At 46.4% G+C, this 14,226-nt stretch overlaps 1 protein-coding gene across 3 annotated transcripts in view; it reads right to left on the bottom strand.

The window, feature by feature from the left end:
- TELO2 (telomere maintenance 2) overlaps positions 1 to 14,226 on the bottom strand; it is a 28,564-nt gene that overhangs the window by 12,266 nt on the left and 2,072 nt on the right. For all 3 annotated transcript variants that reach the window (XM_066640451.1, XM_066640452.1, XM_066640453.1), the window contains 11 exons: positions 11,657 to 11,934; positions 11,148 to 11,216; positions 10,296 to 10,443; positions 8,465 to 8,567; positions 5,737 to 5,805; positions 4,400 to 4,541; positions 3,803 to 3,939; positions 2,235 to 2,323; positions 1,038 to 1,145; positions 798 to 886; positions 564 to 655 (listed from right to left, as the gene is read on the bottom strand). In XM_066640451.1, coding sequence (XP_066496548.1) covers positions 564 to 655; positions 798 to 886; positions 1,038 to 1,145; positions 2,235 to 2,323; positions 3,803 to 3,939; positions 4,400 to 4,541; positions 5,737 to 5,805; positions 8,465 to 8,567; positions 10,296 to 10,443; positions 11,148 to 11,216; positions 11,657 to 11,934 — 1,324 coding nt within the window. The remainder of the gene's footprint in view (positions 1 to 563; positions 656 to 797; positions 887 to 1,037; positions 1,146 to 2,234; positions 2,324 to 3,802; positions 3,940 to 4,399; positions 4,542 to 5,736; positions 5,806 to 8,464; positions 8,568 to 10,295; positions 10,444 to 11,147; positions 11,217 to 11,656; positions 11,935 to 14,226) is intronic.

Below are 14,226 nucleotides of genomic sequence, written 5' to 3'. Positions count from 1 at the left end.
CATGTCTGTGATCTCCAAAGTTTGTAAAATCAAAGCCCGTTAAATCAAGGGTTCACTGTAATTATGCAGCTGAATTTAAAGCTTTATTTCAGATTCATTTATGCAGCCTTTAGAAGAGCAAAGGCCAGCACCAGCTGAACTTAATAATAAAAATAAACTTTATTTATATCCCGCCCTTCTCCCTAAAGGGACCCAGGGCGGCTAACAACATGTAAAAAACAAGTTTAAAAACATAAATTAGGACAAATAGCAGATAAAAACATTAAAAACATATTAGAGACCATAAAAACAGTAGTCAGATTAAAAGACAGAATAAAAAGAGTACAAAAGAGCAAGTCACAGAGGAATCAGGCCTGTAAAAACTACAAAATGTGTAAAAAATGTTAAAAAGGCCAAAAAATCAGAAGGCTTGTGTAAACAGCAGTGTCTTCAGGCCTCGCCGGAAACTCTCAAGAGAGGGAGCCATTCTCAAGTCAAGGGGAAGGGAGTTCCATAATGTTGGTGCCACTACCGAGAAGGCCCTATTTCTTGCAGCCGCCCCCCCGGACCTCCTTGGGACTTACCTCTTGGGAGGCTGCTGCATTCCTTCGGATCAGCGTCTCCAGGATACCCATCGTGGCTTCATACTTATCTGCATCCTCTGGGCCAGTCAAGACTGAAGGAAGCAAAAAAGGAGCTAAGTGAAATATTGTGGCCAGAAGTTCCACAGGCAATAACCATGGTTATTTTAACCAGTACCACAACACGTCAAGAAATCGTCACAGATGTTCCATACTCTGCTATCCTAAATCTCTTACTTTCAATGCAGTCTCTGATGTAGGCGGGAGGCTTGCACTTTTTCAGTTCTTTATCTTCCGACATGTCGTATGGAATGAGGTCATCATCGCTACCAAAGAAAGACCAATGAATAATTCCCTGCTTGGGGGGGGGGGGGAATGCAAGTTCTTCCTCCATCTCTGCTGTAGTTGACACTCAAGTCAAAGATCCTCTGATGTTTCTATTTCATTGCTGAGAGATTTAAAGTTTTCATTACCTACCTGTCAAGGTCAGAATCAACCACTGGATCTGGCTCTTTGGAGGCATTCGGATGTACTTTGGCACCCGATTTCAGGACAGCAGTGGGGATCGTGGCTGGCTGACTGTTCCTGCAAAAGGAGTCGACACCTTAGCAAAAGCAAATTCTCGTGAGCACGGAGCGGGCAATATACAGCTCCAGTACTTAGGATCCAGTTAGAATCCTCAGAAACAGGGGATGCAGAGGGGAAATGCTACAACACCAAAAAGCAGGCTTGCCCAAGCTTGCCCAAGGCCTCCCAGCACTTGAGCCAAATCCTGCCCCCTCCAATCTGGTGATGTGCCAGCTTCTGCTCCTCCCCCTCCCTGGACTGGATAAAAGCAGAGAAGAAAAAGAAATGTGGAGGAGGAAAAGACAGTAGTGACACTCTAGCCCACCGCTCTCTTCCACTCCAAGTCTCCTCTACTTTTTCCAGTCCAGGGAGGAGAAGCAGCAATGGAAGCAAGCGGACAGACAGAGGTGGGTGTCGCCCACCATTCTGCTGCCTCAGGCAACGGCTTCAGTTGGCTTCAGGGATGGGCCGGGGTCCCTGTAAACAAGTCCGTGTAATTAGCCAATTTGCACCTACGTGGTGTAGATTCCAACAGTTCCAGGAACCACCCCACACTCAAAATAAGAACATGGATATTTTCTAATTGGGCAGGAGGTCTGGTCTAGAGGGTAGAGCCTCCATTTGCCTGAAGATAACATCCGAAGGCCCCCGGTTCGAGGCTCCGGCACCGTGCGACCTTGAAGCAGCTGACAAGCTGAGCCGCGCTATTCCATCTGCTCTGAGCATGGGAGGATGGAGGCCAGGATGTGAAACCAGATCAAGAAAGTAAAATCTGAATGTTGTGGTTCTTGTAAGATAGAACATTCTTTCAAAATTGTAAAAATCCCTATTTAATAAGGGATTTAAATAAAGCCTGCCTATGTAAACCGCCTTGAATAAAGTCTTGAATAAAGACCAAGAAAGGCGGTATATAAATACCGGTATTATTATTATTATTATTCTAAGCTGAGTCCGCAATCCTAACCTCACTTTCCTGGAAGTAAGTCCCACTGAACACAAGAGGACTTACTTCTGAGTAGACCTGGTTAGGATTGTGCCCAAAGGCTCCAAATGAGAAAAGGTGACTGGCAGAAAGGCCCGTCGCAAGAGAATGAGGTTACCACTTACCCCGTGCTTAGTGGATCGTTGACTGTGGGCTGTTCTGGTCTCTGAACCAGCAAGGACTTTAACTCTCTGATCTCATCATCTTCTTCGTACTGATACATTAAACAAAAAAAAGTACTCTTAGGAGACTAGCGCCTGGATAGATTGGCTCTAGGATAAAAGCAAGGGGAGCCATCATTTCATTGCTCTTATTTTTGTTTGTTTGCATGCCACCTTTCAGGCCGAGCCCTCCCAAAGCCGTTTACAGTTAAAAATGCAAAATACTGTTAACCCAGTTTTCTCCCCGTTGCTGGGCTGCAAATCTAAGAGCGCCCCCTGGCTGCCAACTCCTCCTCCTCATGCAGCAGCAAGGAATTGGAAGACAGGCGGATGTGAGGTTTGCAACTCACTGTCATACAAAGAGCTGGAAGGGAACTTGGAGGTCATCCTAGTCTATCCCCCTGCCCAGTGCAGGCAACAGTTACAGCATCCCTGAGAGGTGGCCATCCAGCCTCTGCTTGAAAACCTACAATGAAGGAGAGCCCTCACCTGTACAAGGCAGGCTCTTCCAGGGCCAGGTAGCTCTTCTTGCTCACGGCTAGCCTAAATCTATTTCCCTGAGATTTCAACCACTGGCTGTAGCCCTGCCCACAGGAACCAGAGACGGCAAGTTCTCATTGTCCTCTCTGTGACAGCAGTTCAGTAACTTAAAGATGGCTCTTCTATCTTCCCCCAAGTCACCTTTTCACTGGCCTAAACATACCCAGCTTTTTTACCAGTTCCTCATATGAACTGGTTTCCAGATCCCTCACCATCTTTGCTGCCCTCCTCGGAATCCAGTATAGCTTTCTAAAATTATGGCGCCCAGAAATAGATGCAGTATTCAAAGTGTAATGTGACCAACATAAAATAGAGTGCAACCTGGACTCTGTACCTGTTAACTGAGCCCAGCATTGCATTTGTCTTTTTTTACAGCTGCTAGGTCATGCTCCGCCTGTGGTTCACTGGGGCACCTAGACCCTTTTCATATGTGCAGCTGCCAAGTCAGGTCTCCCTGCTTAACAACCCTGACCCGATGCATCCTCTCACCATAACTTTAAGCAGCAGTGGCCGGGGTACAGCTACAACATTTTCTAACACCGGATATGGTTGGCAACCTTCAGTCTCGAAAGACTCTGGTATAAGCCTACAGCACCTGGTATTCCCAGGTGGTCTCCCAACCAAATACTAACCAGGCCTGACCCTGCTTAGCTTCCGAGATCAGGCGAGATCAGGCATCTGTTCTGAACTAGTTTTGTGTTCAGGTTTTAACATCAAATCAAATATATTGCAGCAAGAACACCACCACCTAGTGAATTCATGGCAGAGGCAAGTGTCAAGCCAAGAAAGCCCTGATTTGCTAGAACAGGACAACACCAAGACAGTACACACAAAACAGCTAACTAAAAAAAAAAACACCCTGTACAAAGACTAATGTTGCAACCGTATTCACCCTAATCTGGAATTAAGACCCACTGAACTCAGTGAGGTGTATGTCCAAGTACACATGCCTAGGACTGCACTGTCGGTTTTATGCTGATTAATTACTTCACCTGAAATTTCAAGGCGGGTCCTTCTAGCATTATCCGGGCACTGACACTCTCTGCTACGACCATTCCCAGGTGTCGCACTCGGGGCAGGGTGCTGTCCAGGTGGCACTTCATCCCCTCCATCATGCTCGCCAGCAGTTCTGGAAGGGTAAGAAGAAGGCAGCCAATTCAGGACAAGCACAGCAGCCTCCCCTGAACTGCCTGGCTCAGAAATGGCCAGAAGCAAATCAATGGCCTTATTGAGAGGCACGTTCCAAACCTCCAACATGGGAGAGCCCACAACTGTAAGAGGCAGACTGTTCCGGTGCTACCTTACATAAGAAGAAAAGCCCGGCTGGATCAGGCCATAGGCCCATCTGGTCCGGCTTCCTGTATCTCACAGTGGCCCACCAAATGAAAGTGGACTTACACAAACAGTTGGCCTTACAATTCTTTCTCATGTAAGGCCAAAGTCAACTGCCCTGTAGTTTCAACCCCTTGGCTTAAGTCCTCAGGTGCCACAGAGAGCAAGTCGTCGTCCCCCCTTTTTCTGCAGTGCAACAGCCCTTCAGGCACTTGAAGACGGCTCTCATATACCTTCCTTCATCCTCTCTCTCTTACCTTCCCTGTTGCTCAGCAATTCTGCTTCGTTCAAATGAGACAGGCAGATCAGGATGGCCTTGCTTATGTACAACTGCTGCTCCACAGGGGAGTGTTTCACAGCACTGCTACTACCCCAGGTCTCCAGCAGCTCTTTCAAAACCTGCACCACAAACGTCATGTCAGGTTCAGCGCATCATCCTTCTCACAAATCTTCAAAGATCACAAATCACAAATCTTCAAATCACAAATCTTCACAGGCCTCTATTTTGGCCTATTAATAGGATCATTTATTCTAGAACAACCACATCTCACTTTAATATCTGATTGGTTCATGCATCTAAAAGAAGTGATCAAGACAGTCCGGTTAAGATCCGAAATGTTCCCACACACTTCTCTTCCATGCTTAATTCCAATTTATTCACTGCATTGCACAGAACCCAGGAGAGACAGAAAAACTCTCAGGACCATGAAGATCCACTAGAGCTGTGTCTCGCTTTCTAGCTATAGCCATGAGGTGGGAATCTTAACTCAAGAAATCATCTAGAGTTCAGTGGGAGCGTGCATGCAAGGGGGTTCCAACATGTGTGTAAAAAAATTCTCTATTCAGGAATTTTATCCTCCCTTTCTACCTCCAAAGAGGCCCTCAAGGCAGCTTACAACATCTTTTTAGAAAGTAGAATACAGTACAACTTTCCTACCAGTGCAGAACCAGTGTTATAAGCTCCCCCTAGCCTAGGTACCTCTTCCCCTCAGGGCATGCAAAGCTTAGCAGTACATGTTGCTTAAAGTAAAACTGAAAAATTAAAGTGAAATTTAGTTTTCTAATTACACAGGCCAACACACATTTTGCTTCCTTAAATGTTACACCAATTCCTGGGTATATTTGGGTGCCGATTCCAAAAATGGCATCCGTTTTGCACTATCATGTCTAGTTTTGGAGACACGGCATAGCCTCTTTAGTGAATGGTTCAAGCAGCTTCCTCAAGAGGAAGCCTACACCATGGCTTCCTCATGAGGAAACTGCTTGAACTATTCACTAAAGAGACTATACTATATCTTCAAAACTAGGCGTGATAGGGCAAAACGGATGCCATTTTTGGAACTGGCACCCCAAATTCATATCAAACCACCATAACGTTTGGGAAAAACTTTTCTGACCCTCAATTTTGTAGGCCTGTGTTATTTCTGTTGCTTTCAGTTAACTTAAGGAAAACACGTGTGCATTTATAATTTATATAAGAAAAAAAAATACAGAGACCTCAGGATGGCAGCTAGATAGGCAGGACCCACCCTTTCAAACAATTAAGTAAGCAAGGTCTGCTTGTGACACTTCCCCCAAAATTCACCCCACTTACCTTGATCAGTAAGGGTCGCCGCATGCTGTCCAGAGCCAGGTATCCAAGGAGGGTCTGCAGCATCGCTGTCTGCAACAAGAACCACAGTTAACATTAGGAAATGAAAATCTTCATAGACCTTGGCCAATAAGCCCTAATAAGTTCTTACTGCAACACTAATAGAACCGCAGTACTCAATTTGCAGGTTACTGTACAGGTTCACAGTCAAAGGGAAGCCTGTCGCAAACTTAGGGGGGTTTGGGGTGCTCAGGGTTCTTGGTTCTTGAACCCTAAAGCCCCCAAGGCCCCCTGTTCAGTAGTACTGCCACCACCCTGTATGTGTCACTGCCTCAGTCCAGGGACACTGAGACCCTCTAGGCTTAACTCTATCCCTTGCAGGCACTGAGTGCTTTCTCCAATTAAATCTTCAGTCCTCAAGCTACTAGACCTCAATGAGCACTTGGTAGCTTGCTGAACAGCTAGGGAGGATTCTGAACCTTTGTCCCCAACAGGCAGTGAAACAACTTGGTAAAAGAGTTTTTAGTTCATTGAATACATACGGTTACAGTAAGGCAGCAAATGCTAGAGGCATAAACATCTAGGAAACATATCAGCAATAAAATAATAAAGCTAGCTGGCTATTTCTATTAATCCCTAACTCTCACCTGGGTCAGTTACTCTTGTAGATCTTTTAGCTCTAGGCTACCTGTGAGGCCAGATGCCCGTGGTGGACAATGGAGCTCACAGTGTGCAGGATGTTGCACCCAAAAACTGCCCAAGAAGAACCGGACACACCCCTTGGGGCACTCATTAGTATACTTCTTATGCTAATAGTACTGAGGTGACTTCATACTTATTTAGACTGTCCAATCAGAAACTTTTGAGGACAGAACCTTCTTGAAGTGGGCCTGGTTGCCAGCCCTCCTAGTTCTTACCCCTCCCAACTGGAGATCCACAGCTGCATTTCATCAGCTTGATAAGGCGCCCTTCTGTCTGCAAAGGTGCTACATTCCAATGGGTTGTAATTCTTGTTGTCTGTCCTTTCTGGCCAGCAAAGGAGAGACAACAATCTTTTTGTTTGTTTACTCACATTCTTGCAGCTAGGAACTGCTAGCCACTTCTCCGTTACTGACTTAGTTTGGTTCAGGCTCCACATGCTAACCAAGGCCTAACATGTACATATTCACAACAAAGCCCAGGAGAGTTATTTTGTTGTCCTACCTAGACTGTGTCAAGGCACATTTCTCCCGAAATGGCTGCACCAAAACGGTGGCTTATTATGGTTGTGCTCTTGTGGGGATCAGAGCTCAAGGTGTGGCACCCACTAAAGGTGAACGTTCTAGGGTCAGTCCCTAGCATCTCTGGATCAGACTGGGAAAGGATCCTTGTCTGAAATCCTGGAGAGGCACCAGTCAGCATCAATCAGCTCAAAATGACTTGCTTAGCTGATGGCAGCTTCCTAAGCAAGAACCCAGGAAGAACAGCAATATGCAATGGTGCAATCCTGTTGAAGACTAGCAGTGGTGTTCCGCCAGAGCAACGTGCTGCAAAGCAGCAGTAAAGCACTTTGTGACAGCACAGGCAGCTGGTGTGCCGGTGGGAAGGGGCGCATTGCAGAGGATATCAGGAAGCCCACAGGAACAGGTAAGCACAGTGCAGGGGGTGGAACAAGGAGGAGATGGGTGGATTGGGCCTGGTGTGGAAGCACATGCCGAATCCAAACCCCCTTCCCAGGCCTGATCCACTTGCACAGAGCAACACAGACTTTGTGCTAGCAATTCAGCTGGCGCAGGTCTGTGTTGCCTTACCCACCAGAGACCTGGAGCAGCTGAAAATCCCCCACAAAATGCAGCAGAAGCCATGCCAGTACTAGTGTATCACCACTTTGGGATTTAGGTAGGATTAGGCTGTGAATGTGCCTGAAGGAGCTCCAGCTCGGAGGCAAATTTGGCCTGGGACTAACCAGTACCTGGATGGAAGATCTCCTGGGACCTGCATGTGCACTGCTTCAATGCCTACTTCATCCAAGATGAATTTCCTACACAGAGATCCCTTCCCCTGGTGCGTCTGTGTCATTTCATGTACCTGCCACGTGAACGTGTTAGGGCTGTCTGTACATGCCATAAAACGGTCATGTGTACACTTGTCAGTCATGACACTGTACTTGCAGAACAGCGTATAAAACAATGAATGTTAAGAAAGTTCGCCTTGCAAGACCAGAGCTTCCCAGTGAAAGGCACTAATGGGACAGCAATTCCCTTGCCACATACTGGAGGAGGCCAAAGAGATATAACCAGGATTATTATGGGCTATGGGCAGGAAATCTAGAAACTGCAAAACTTAGCAGCCTGACTTTTTATCTGACTACTGTTTTTATGATATCTGTCAATTTGTTAATATGTTTTTATCTGTTTGTTATATTATGTTTTAATCTGTTTTTTACCTGCTGTAAGCCGCCCTGGGTCCCTATGGGGAGAAGGGCGGGGTACAAATAAAGTTATTAATTATTATTATTATTGCATAATCTCAAAAATCACAAGGTTGGTTTTTTTTAAAGGAGCATGCTCCTAATCTTCAAGCTTTCAGAGGCAAAATGTGAACAACAATGCTTTAAACACAGCTGAAGAGCTGTCATCACAACATAAAGGGGCAACATGCACATTCTTTCTAAGAGGAAGGACCTCCCCTTTGCCCTTCCCCTTCCCTCCTCATTCCATCCCAACAAACACATGTGTCTTGTCACCCTCACCGGATAGCTATACTGGAGCAGCAGCAATTTCTGGGTCATCACAAACTGAGCCTTCTTGTTCCTGACAACCAAATTCCCCAAGAGTCGCGACAACACAGCAGACCTAACAATGCAGACATACAACAATTCAGTGATTAGTTTCCATCTCCTATGTTATGCTGTTCTAAAATTACGATTTGATGACTGACTGGGGAACAGAAGCTAGGGACTCACTAACAAACAGAAGAATAGCAATATCCAAGTTCACAAGCTGATGGGAAAGGTGGACGAAGGTTTCTTAAAATCTGGACTATACAAAGCTAAACTCATTGCAGATGTAGCTAACAGAAGCACATACGTGATTATCCATGATTAAGGAAAAAAGGGATCTGCATTTGATTTGTATTCAGTTTAAAAGTTCAGCCTGGGAAAGTACTTGCTTTTTAAAAGAGCACAGATTATTAACCTGGCACAGATTAATTAATCTGGCACAGATTATTTTTGGAGGAATGCTACTTCTGGCTCCTTGTCACAGAAAAGTCTCCTCTAGGAGACAGAAACATACTTTATATATTATATTAGCACCAGCAGGACTGCACCTCTGCCTTTAAGAAAGGAACGCGAGAACCTGCTCTTAGCATACTAGCACAGGGGTGCTTCTGAAAACCTGTTTGCAAATGGAACTACAATTGATACCACCTGCTTTGCCACCGTAATCTGGAAGACAGGACCAGATCTATAATATGGGCAGTGACATCAACCCACTCTTGAGCCTTCCTACAGGATCAGGCAGCACTAGAAGGTACAGGTCAAGAATTACAACTCTTTCCCAAAGAAAACCCTCAAAAGATTTGTACAGGCTTCCAAAAATTTACACTCTGGCAGGATAAATGGCACAGAAACTGCCAGGTACATCTACAGCAGCGATTCTCAAACTGTGGGTCCAGGACCCACCAGTGGGTTTTGACCCCATTTTTGGTGGTTGGAAAAACTGATGAGCAGATTAGGCTCTGTGCATCAAGGGTTAACCCATTTTTGCCCAGCCCATAGGTGTACACATTTGGTCCCTGTTGTGTATATGCAACATTGGTCTGCTGTGTTGGCAACCTTCAGTCTCAAAAGACTATGGTATCGCGCTCTGAAAGGTGGTTCTGGCACAGCGTCTAGTGTGGCTGAAAAGGCCAATCCGGGAGTGACAATCCCTTCCACACTGGGAGCAAGTGCAGTCTGTCCCTGGTCTGTCTCCCTGGCTGTGGGCCTTCCTTCTTTGCCTCTTTGCCTCAGTCTGTTGGCCAAGTGTCTCTTCAAACTGGGAAAGGCCATGCTGCACAGCCTGCCTCCAAGCGGGCCGCTCAGAGGCCAGGGTTTCCCACTTGTTGAGGTCCACTCCTAAGGCCTTCAGATCCCTCTTGCAGATGTCTTGCAGAACATTGGTCAGAACATTGCCAGGGTTGATTGGCAGAACAGAACCAATGCAGAACATTGGTCAGAAATGACTTAAACAAGGGGCTACTTTGGGGGGGGGGAGGACTGCTGCCCTATCACCATATAGCCACACCTCTTGGCATTTATAAACCAGGCAGCAGCCTCGAGTTCTCCTAAAAAGTTTGCAAACCATCTACAGTATCATCTCAACCAGGCACGATGGCTCCCCCCAAAGAACCCCAGGATTTATCTTCCTGTGTTGATGGCTGAGGGTACTTCCTAAGTTCTGGAAAACGGCAGCCAGAAGCTGAAATTGGTTTTAACTTTCAACACAGATATGCTTTCCTCTGCAGTGCTGCCACTAGTGATTATGCGTGTCCTGATTTAGAAGACCACATCTCCTTTACACAGTACTTTGACTTCTTACCCTGGAGCTGCCTGCACGAAGCCACAGACCACAGCTTCCATCCACCGATCTGGCACACTCTCAACCAGCCTCCAACACATTCTCTGCCAGATGCAGTCAGACTGGGTACAAGCCGTTAGGCGGGGCACCAGTGCGCTCATTATCTCTTCTGTATCACAAAAGAGAAAAATGTGTTACTTTAGGATGAGAGTTTGGGGGGGGGAGAGAAGACCTTTATACTGCTTCGCCAGTCATCCATCAAGATAATTGGGGATATGGGAAAGGACATTTCTCTCCCTTTCTGCTGTCATCTGAATGCAAGCCCCATGGCACGCAACATCAAATAGCTGTTTGATCCTATGAACCAAGGAGGTGCATATTTCCTCCACTGCGTTGTTTCTTGAAACTTCATCTCCTGGTACTCACAGAGATGCAACTCAAGCCTGGAGCCTCAGTAACAGAAAGATATGACACTTCTGCTTTCTCCTGACAAGGGAATACAATGACTGTTCATCAGGTAGCCTAAAAAAGAAGCTGAAGCAACGTGCCAGATTTTCAGCGAGTTAACCCTTGGAATTCTTTTTCTGAATGGCCACAAATCACATATCATGATGATTACCGGCCATGCAAACCAAGGTTAGCTAAATCAGCAGTCTGACTTCATATGTTCAGGTCTGTCTCACTATCCACCGCATCTCACTGGTCAATGGATGGAAGTTTCTAGAAACTACTTTAGATCAAACAGTCGCCGGTGGATACATAGTCCAGCTGGAACAGCAGAGCAGAAAGTAAGCCATGCTACAAGCAGAGTAATCAAATGGACTGAGACAGGAAAGAAAAGCCTGCAAAATGCAAAGCATCAGCGGCACTTACTTTGTCTTCCATGGATGCAAACCTTTCCCAACACCTGAGACACGAAGGAAATGGAGCAATCCAATCCACCTGGAATAAAACAAAAGCCACAGGGTCAGCAGAGTGAGAAAAGGAGAAGCTTTCCCCCCTTGAAATCCACAAAGTGAAACTACGCTGATACAAGGTGGCGGACAACTAATTCTGCACCGAACAGAGCAGGCTGAACTTCCCTCTGAGTCTGGTACTACAGACCACAAAGCCAGTTCTGCGAGATGGTGGACCCCTTCACAGTTCACGACAAAGAGACCACTCAGGAACCGACAGGACTGGACCCCAAGGGTTAGGTTCACACATCATAATTTGAACATGTCCACACACCCACGCTGTGTACAAAACTGTAGCTTGCAATCTCCTGTACAAATTTAGGTTGGACAATTCAAAGTTATTATTTTATGTACTTATCTGTTACATTTCTTACATTTCTTATATGCAGTCTGTCAGTACAGCAACAAAATCCTGGGCAATCTCACCTCGCAGTGAATCAAAGATCTGCTCCATCGCTCGGAAGACTTCCATACCCAGCAACGGAAAGTAGTTTTGGGGAAAGAAGGTGGGCCGATTCCCCCCCTGGAGCTTGTTGCCTAAGTGGTCAGGCACACAGACGACCTTGCTGAGGATTGCCTCTTGCAGTCCCAGGGAGCCAGCTGGTGTCTGTTGCTTGCAGACTTCCCACATCAAGGCAGACATTCCACCTCCCTGCAGGAATCTCTCCAGGACGTCAACGAGTTTATGTAGACGAAAGCTGGGCCTGGATGGGGAAGCATATTCACCTTGATCTTACAGCACAAGCCTCAGCATGCTTACTCAGAAGTAAGTCCCACTGTGTTAAATGGGGCTGACTCCCAGGGAAGCGTCCATTGGTGCAGCCTTAGGGCCAAATCCTATCCAATTTTCCAGAGCTGGTGCAGCCGTACCAACAGGGCATGTACTCCTATAGCAGGGGTGCAATCATGGAGGCCTCCTCCAGATAAGGGAATATTTGCACCTTTCCCTTGGGGCTGCATTGTGGCTGCACCAGCATTGGAAAGTTGGATAGGATTGGGCCACCAGTCAATTATGGTGGAGTCCTATGTCAACACCATGCCGAATATGGACTTCCCATGAATCTCAACCATGTGTTTTGTTTTTTTAAAAAAAAGTCAATATCTAGCATTGCTGGTTATGGGAAGAGAAAATATATAGGCAATGGCTTTGTGTTATGGACTCAAACCTTCATCAAGATGTCCTCCCCACAAGGATTTCACCTCCACCAAGGATTTCCAAATCATATGAATACCCAGACACAGCAATTGGAATTCTACCATCTAAACAAAAACATTCATGCATGTGTAGTGTCAACATGTATGTTGCAGATTTTTGCGCAGTTGGAAATCACATTTATTTTTTGAACTGCTTCATTTCTAAATGTGAGGTTGGCTGCTGTAGGACAGGGGTGCCCAAACCCCGGCCCTGGGGCCACATGCGGCCCTCAAGGCCTCTCAATGCGGCCCTCAGGGATACCCCAGTCTCCAATCAGCCCCTGGCCCTCCTGAGATTTGCTGGAGCCCACACTGGCCTGACGCAACTGCTCTCAGCGTGAGGGCAACTGTTTGACCTGTCACGTGAGCTGTGGGATGAGGGCTTCCTCCACTTCTTGCTGTTTCACATCTGTGATACAGCAGCGGCAGCAAAGGAAAGGCCAGTCTTGCTTTGTGCAAGGCCTTTTATAAGCCTTGAGCTATTGCAGGACCTTCATTCATTCATATAAGTTCATCTTTAATATATTCATTTATGTAAATTTATTCAAATTTTAAATGTAAATTAATTCTTTTTTTCCCCAGCCCCCAACACAGTGTCAGAGAGACGATGTGGCCCTCCTGCCAAAAACTTTGGACACCCCTGCTCTAGGAGACAGTTGCCTGAAGCACAAAGTTCCTAAATAAGGTTCCTTATTTGGTTCCTAAATAAACCAGCCAATCATGATTGTAACATTAGCAGATGGGCCGACAAAATCAAAACATGTTTTGAGTCCTGTCCACTCAGGACTAACACAGAAACAGGCACTTGAAAGCCAAGTGACATTGGATAAGGCATGAGGGTATGCAGATGGAAGTACAAATTAATCGCCCCCCCCCACATGTATACAGGTACCCTCAAGATTTTTGTCATTATTCTGAGAGCATCCAGAAACCTCACTGATGACCTAGATCAGGGACTTCCAAACTCCAGCCCACGGACCAGATCTGGTACGCCAAAAACTCAGTTTGGGTGCTGCACAGCAGTGCTTCACTGTTCCACCCTGCAGCCTCTTCACTTTGCCTAATCGCGCAGGCACTCGCACAGGACAACCACTCCCCCTGGGAAAGTGGGGCTCAGAGTCTTCTGGAGCGATTGGCAGCAGAAGCAGCTGTCTGGCAAGAGTGTCCGCCACAATCAGGCTCAAAGAGAAGAGGCTACAGGGTGGAATGGCAAGGGGCCACCACTAACAGGCCCAGGACGAAGATCCCAGCACACCGTGGGCCAGCTTGGAGACTGCTGTCCTAGATCAACAGTCTGCCCAGTTTACCATTCTGTTTATCAGTAGCAGCCAGACAGATGCCACAACCATGTTCCAAAAGCCACCCTCAACATCTGGTCATTAGGAACAAATGGTCTCTCAACACAGAGGTTCAGCTTTTGGCTATCTTGGCTACCAGGCCTATTCCTCCAGCATGTACGCAATTCTTTTTCATCAGTCACAATCACAATAGGCTTTTGAATCTTAATTAACTGGGACACTAGAAAGAGATACATATGCCAATAAAGGCAGATGATGACGATGAAGATGATGAGAAAGAGATAGCAGGAATCCTGAACAACCTGCATCATTCTAAGACACAAGATTTTGCCTACTGAGTGCCCAATCCTATCCAACTTTCCAGCACCAATGCAGCCCCAAGGTAAGGGTTCAAATATTCCCTTACCTTGAGGAGGCCTCTGTGACTGCCTCCCCACCAAAGGATGCAGCACATGACCCATTGGCACCACCACACCAGCCCCAGAAAATTGGATAGGATTGGGC

This window comes from Tiliqua scincoides, chromosome 13, assembly GCF_035046505.1.
Source record: "Tiliqua scincoides isolate rTilSci1 chromosome 13, rTilSci1.hap2, whole genome shotgun sequence".
Lineage (NCBI taxonomy): Eukaryota > Metazoa > Chordata > Lepidosauria > Squamata > Scincidae > Tiliqua > Tiliqua scincoides.
Note: the sequence above shows the minus strand (reverse complement) of the source record. Positions and strands in the feature narration are given on the sequence as shown.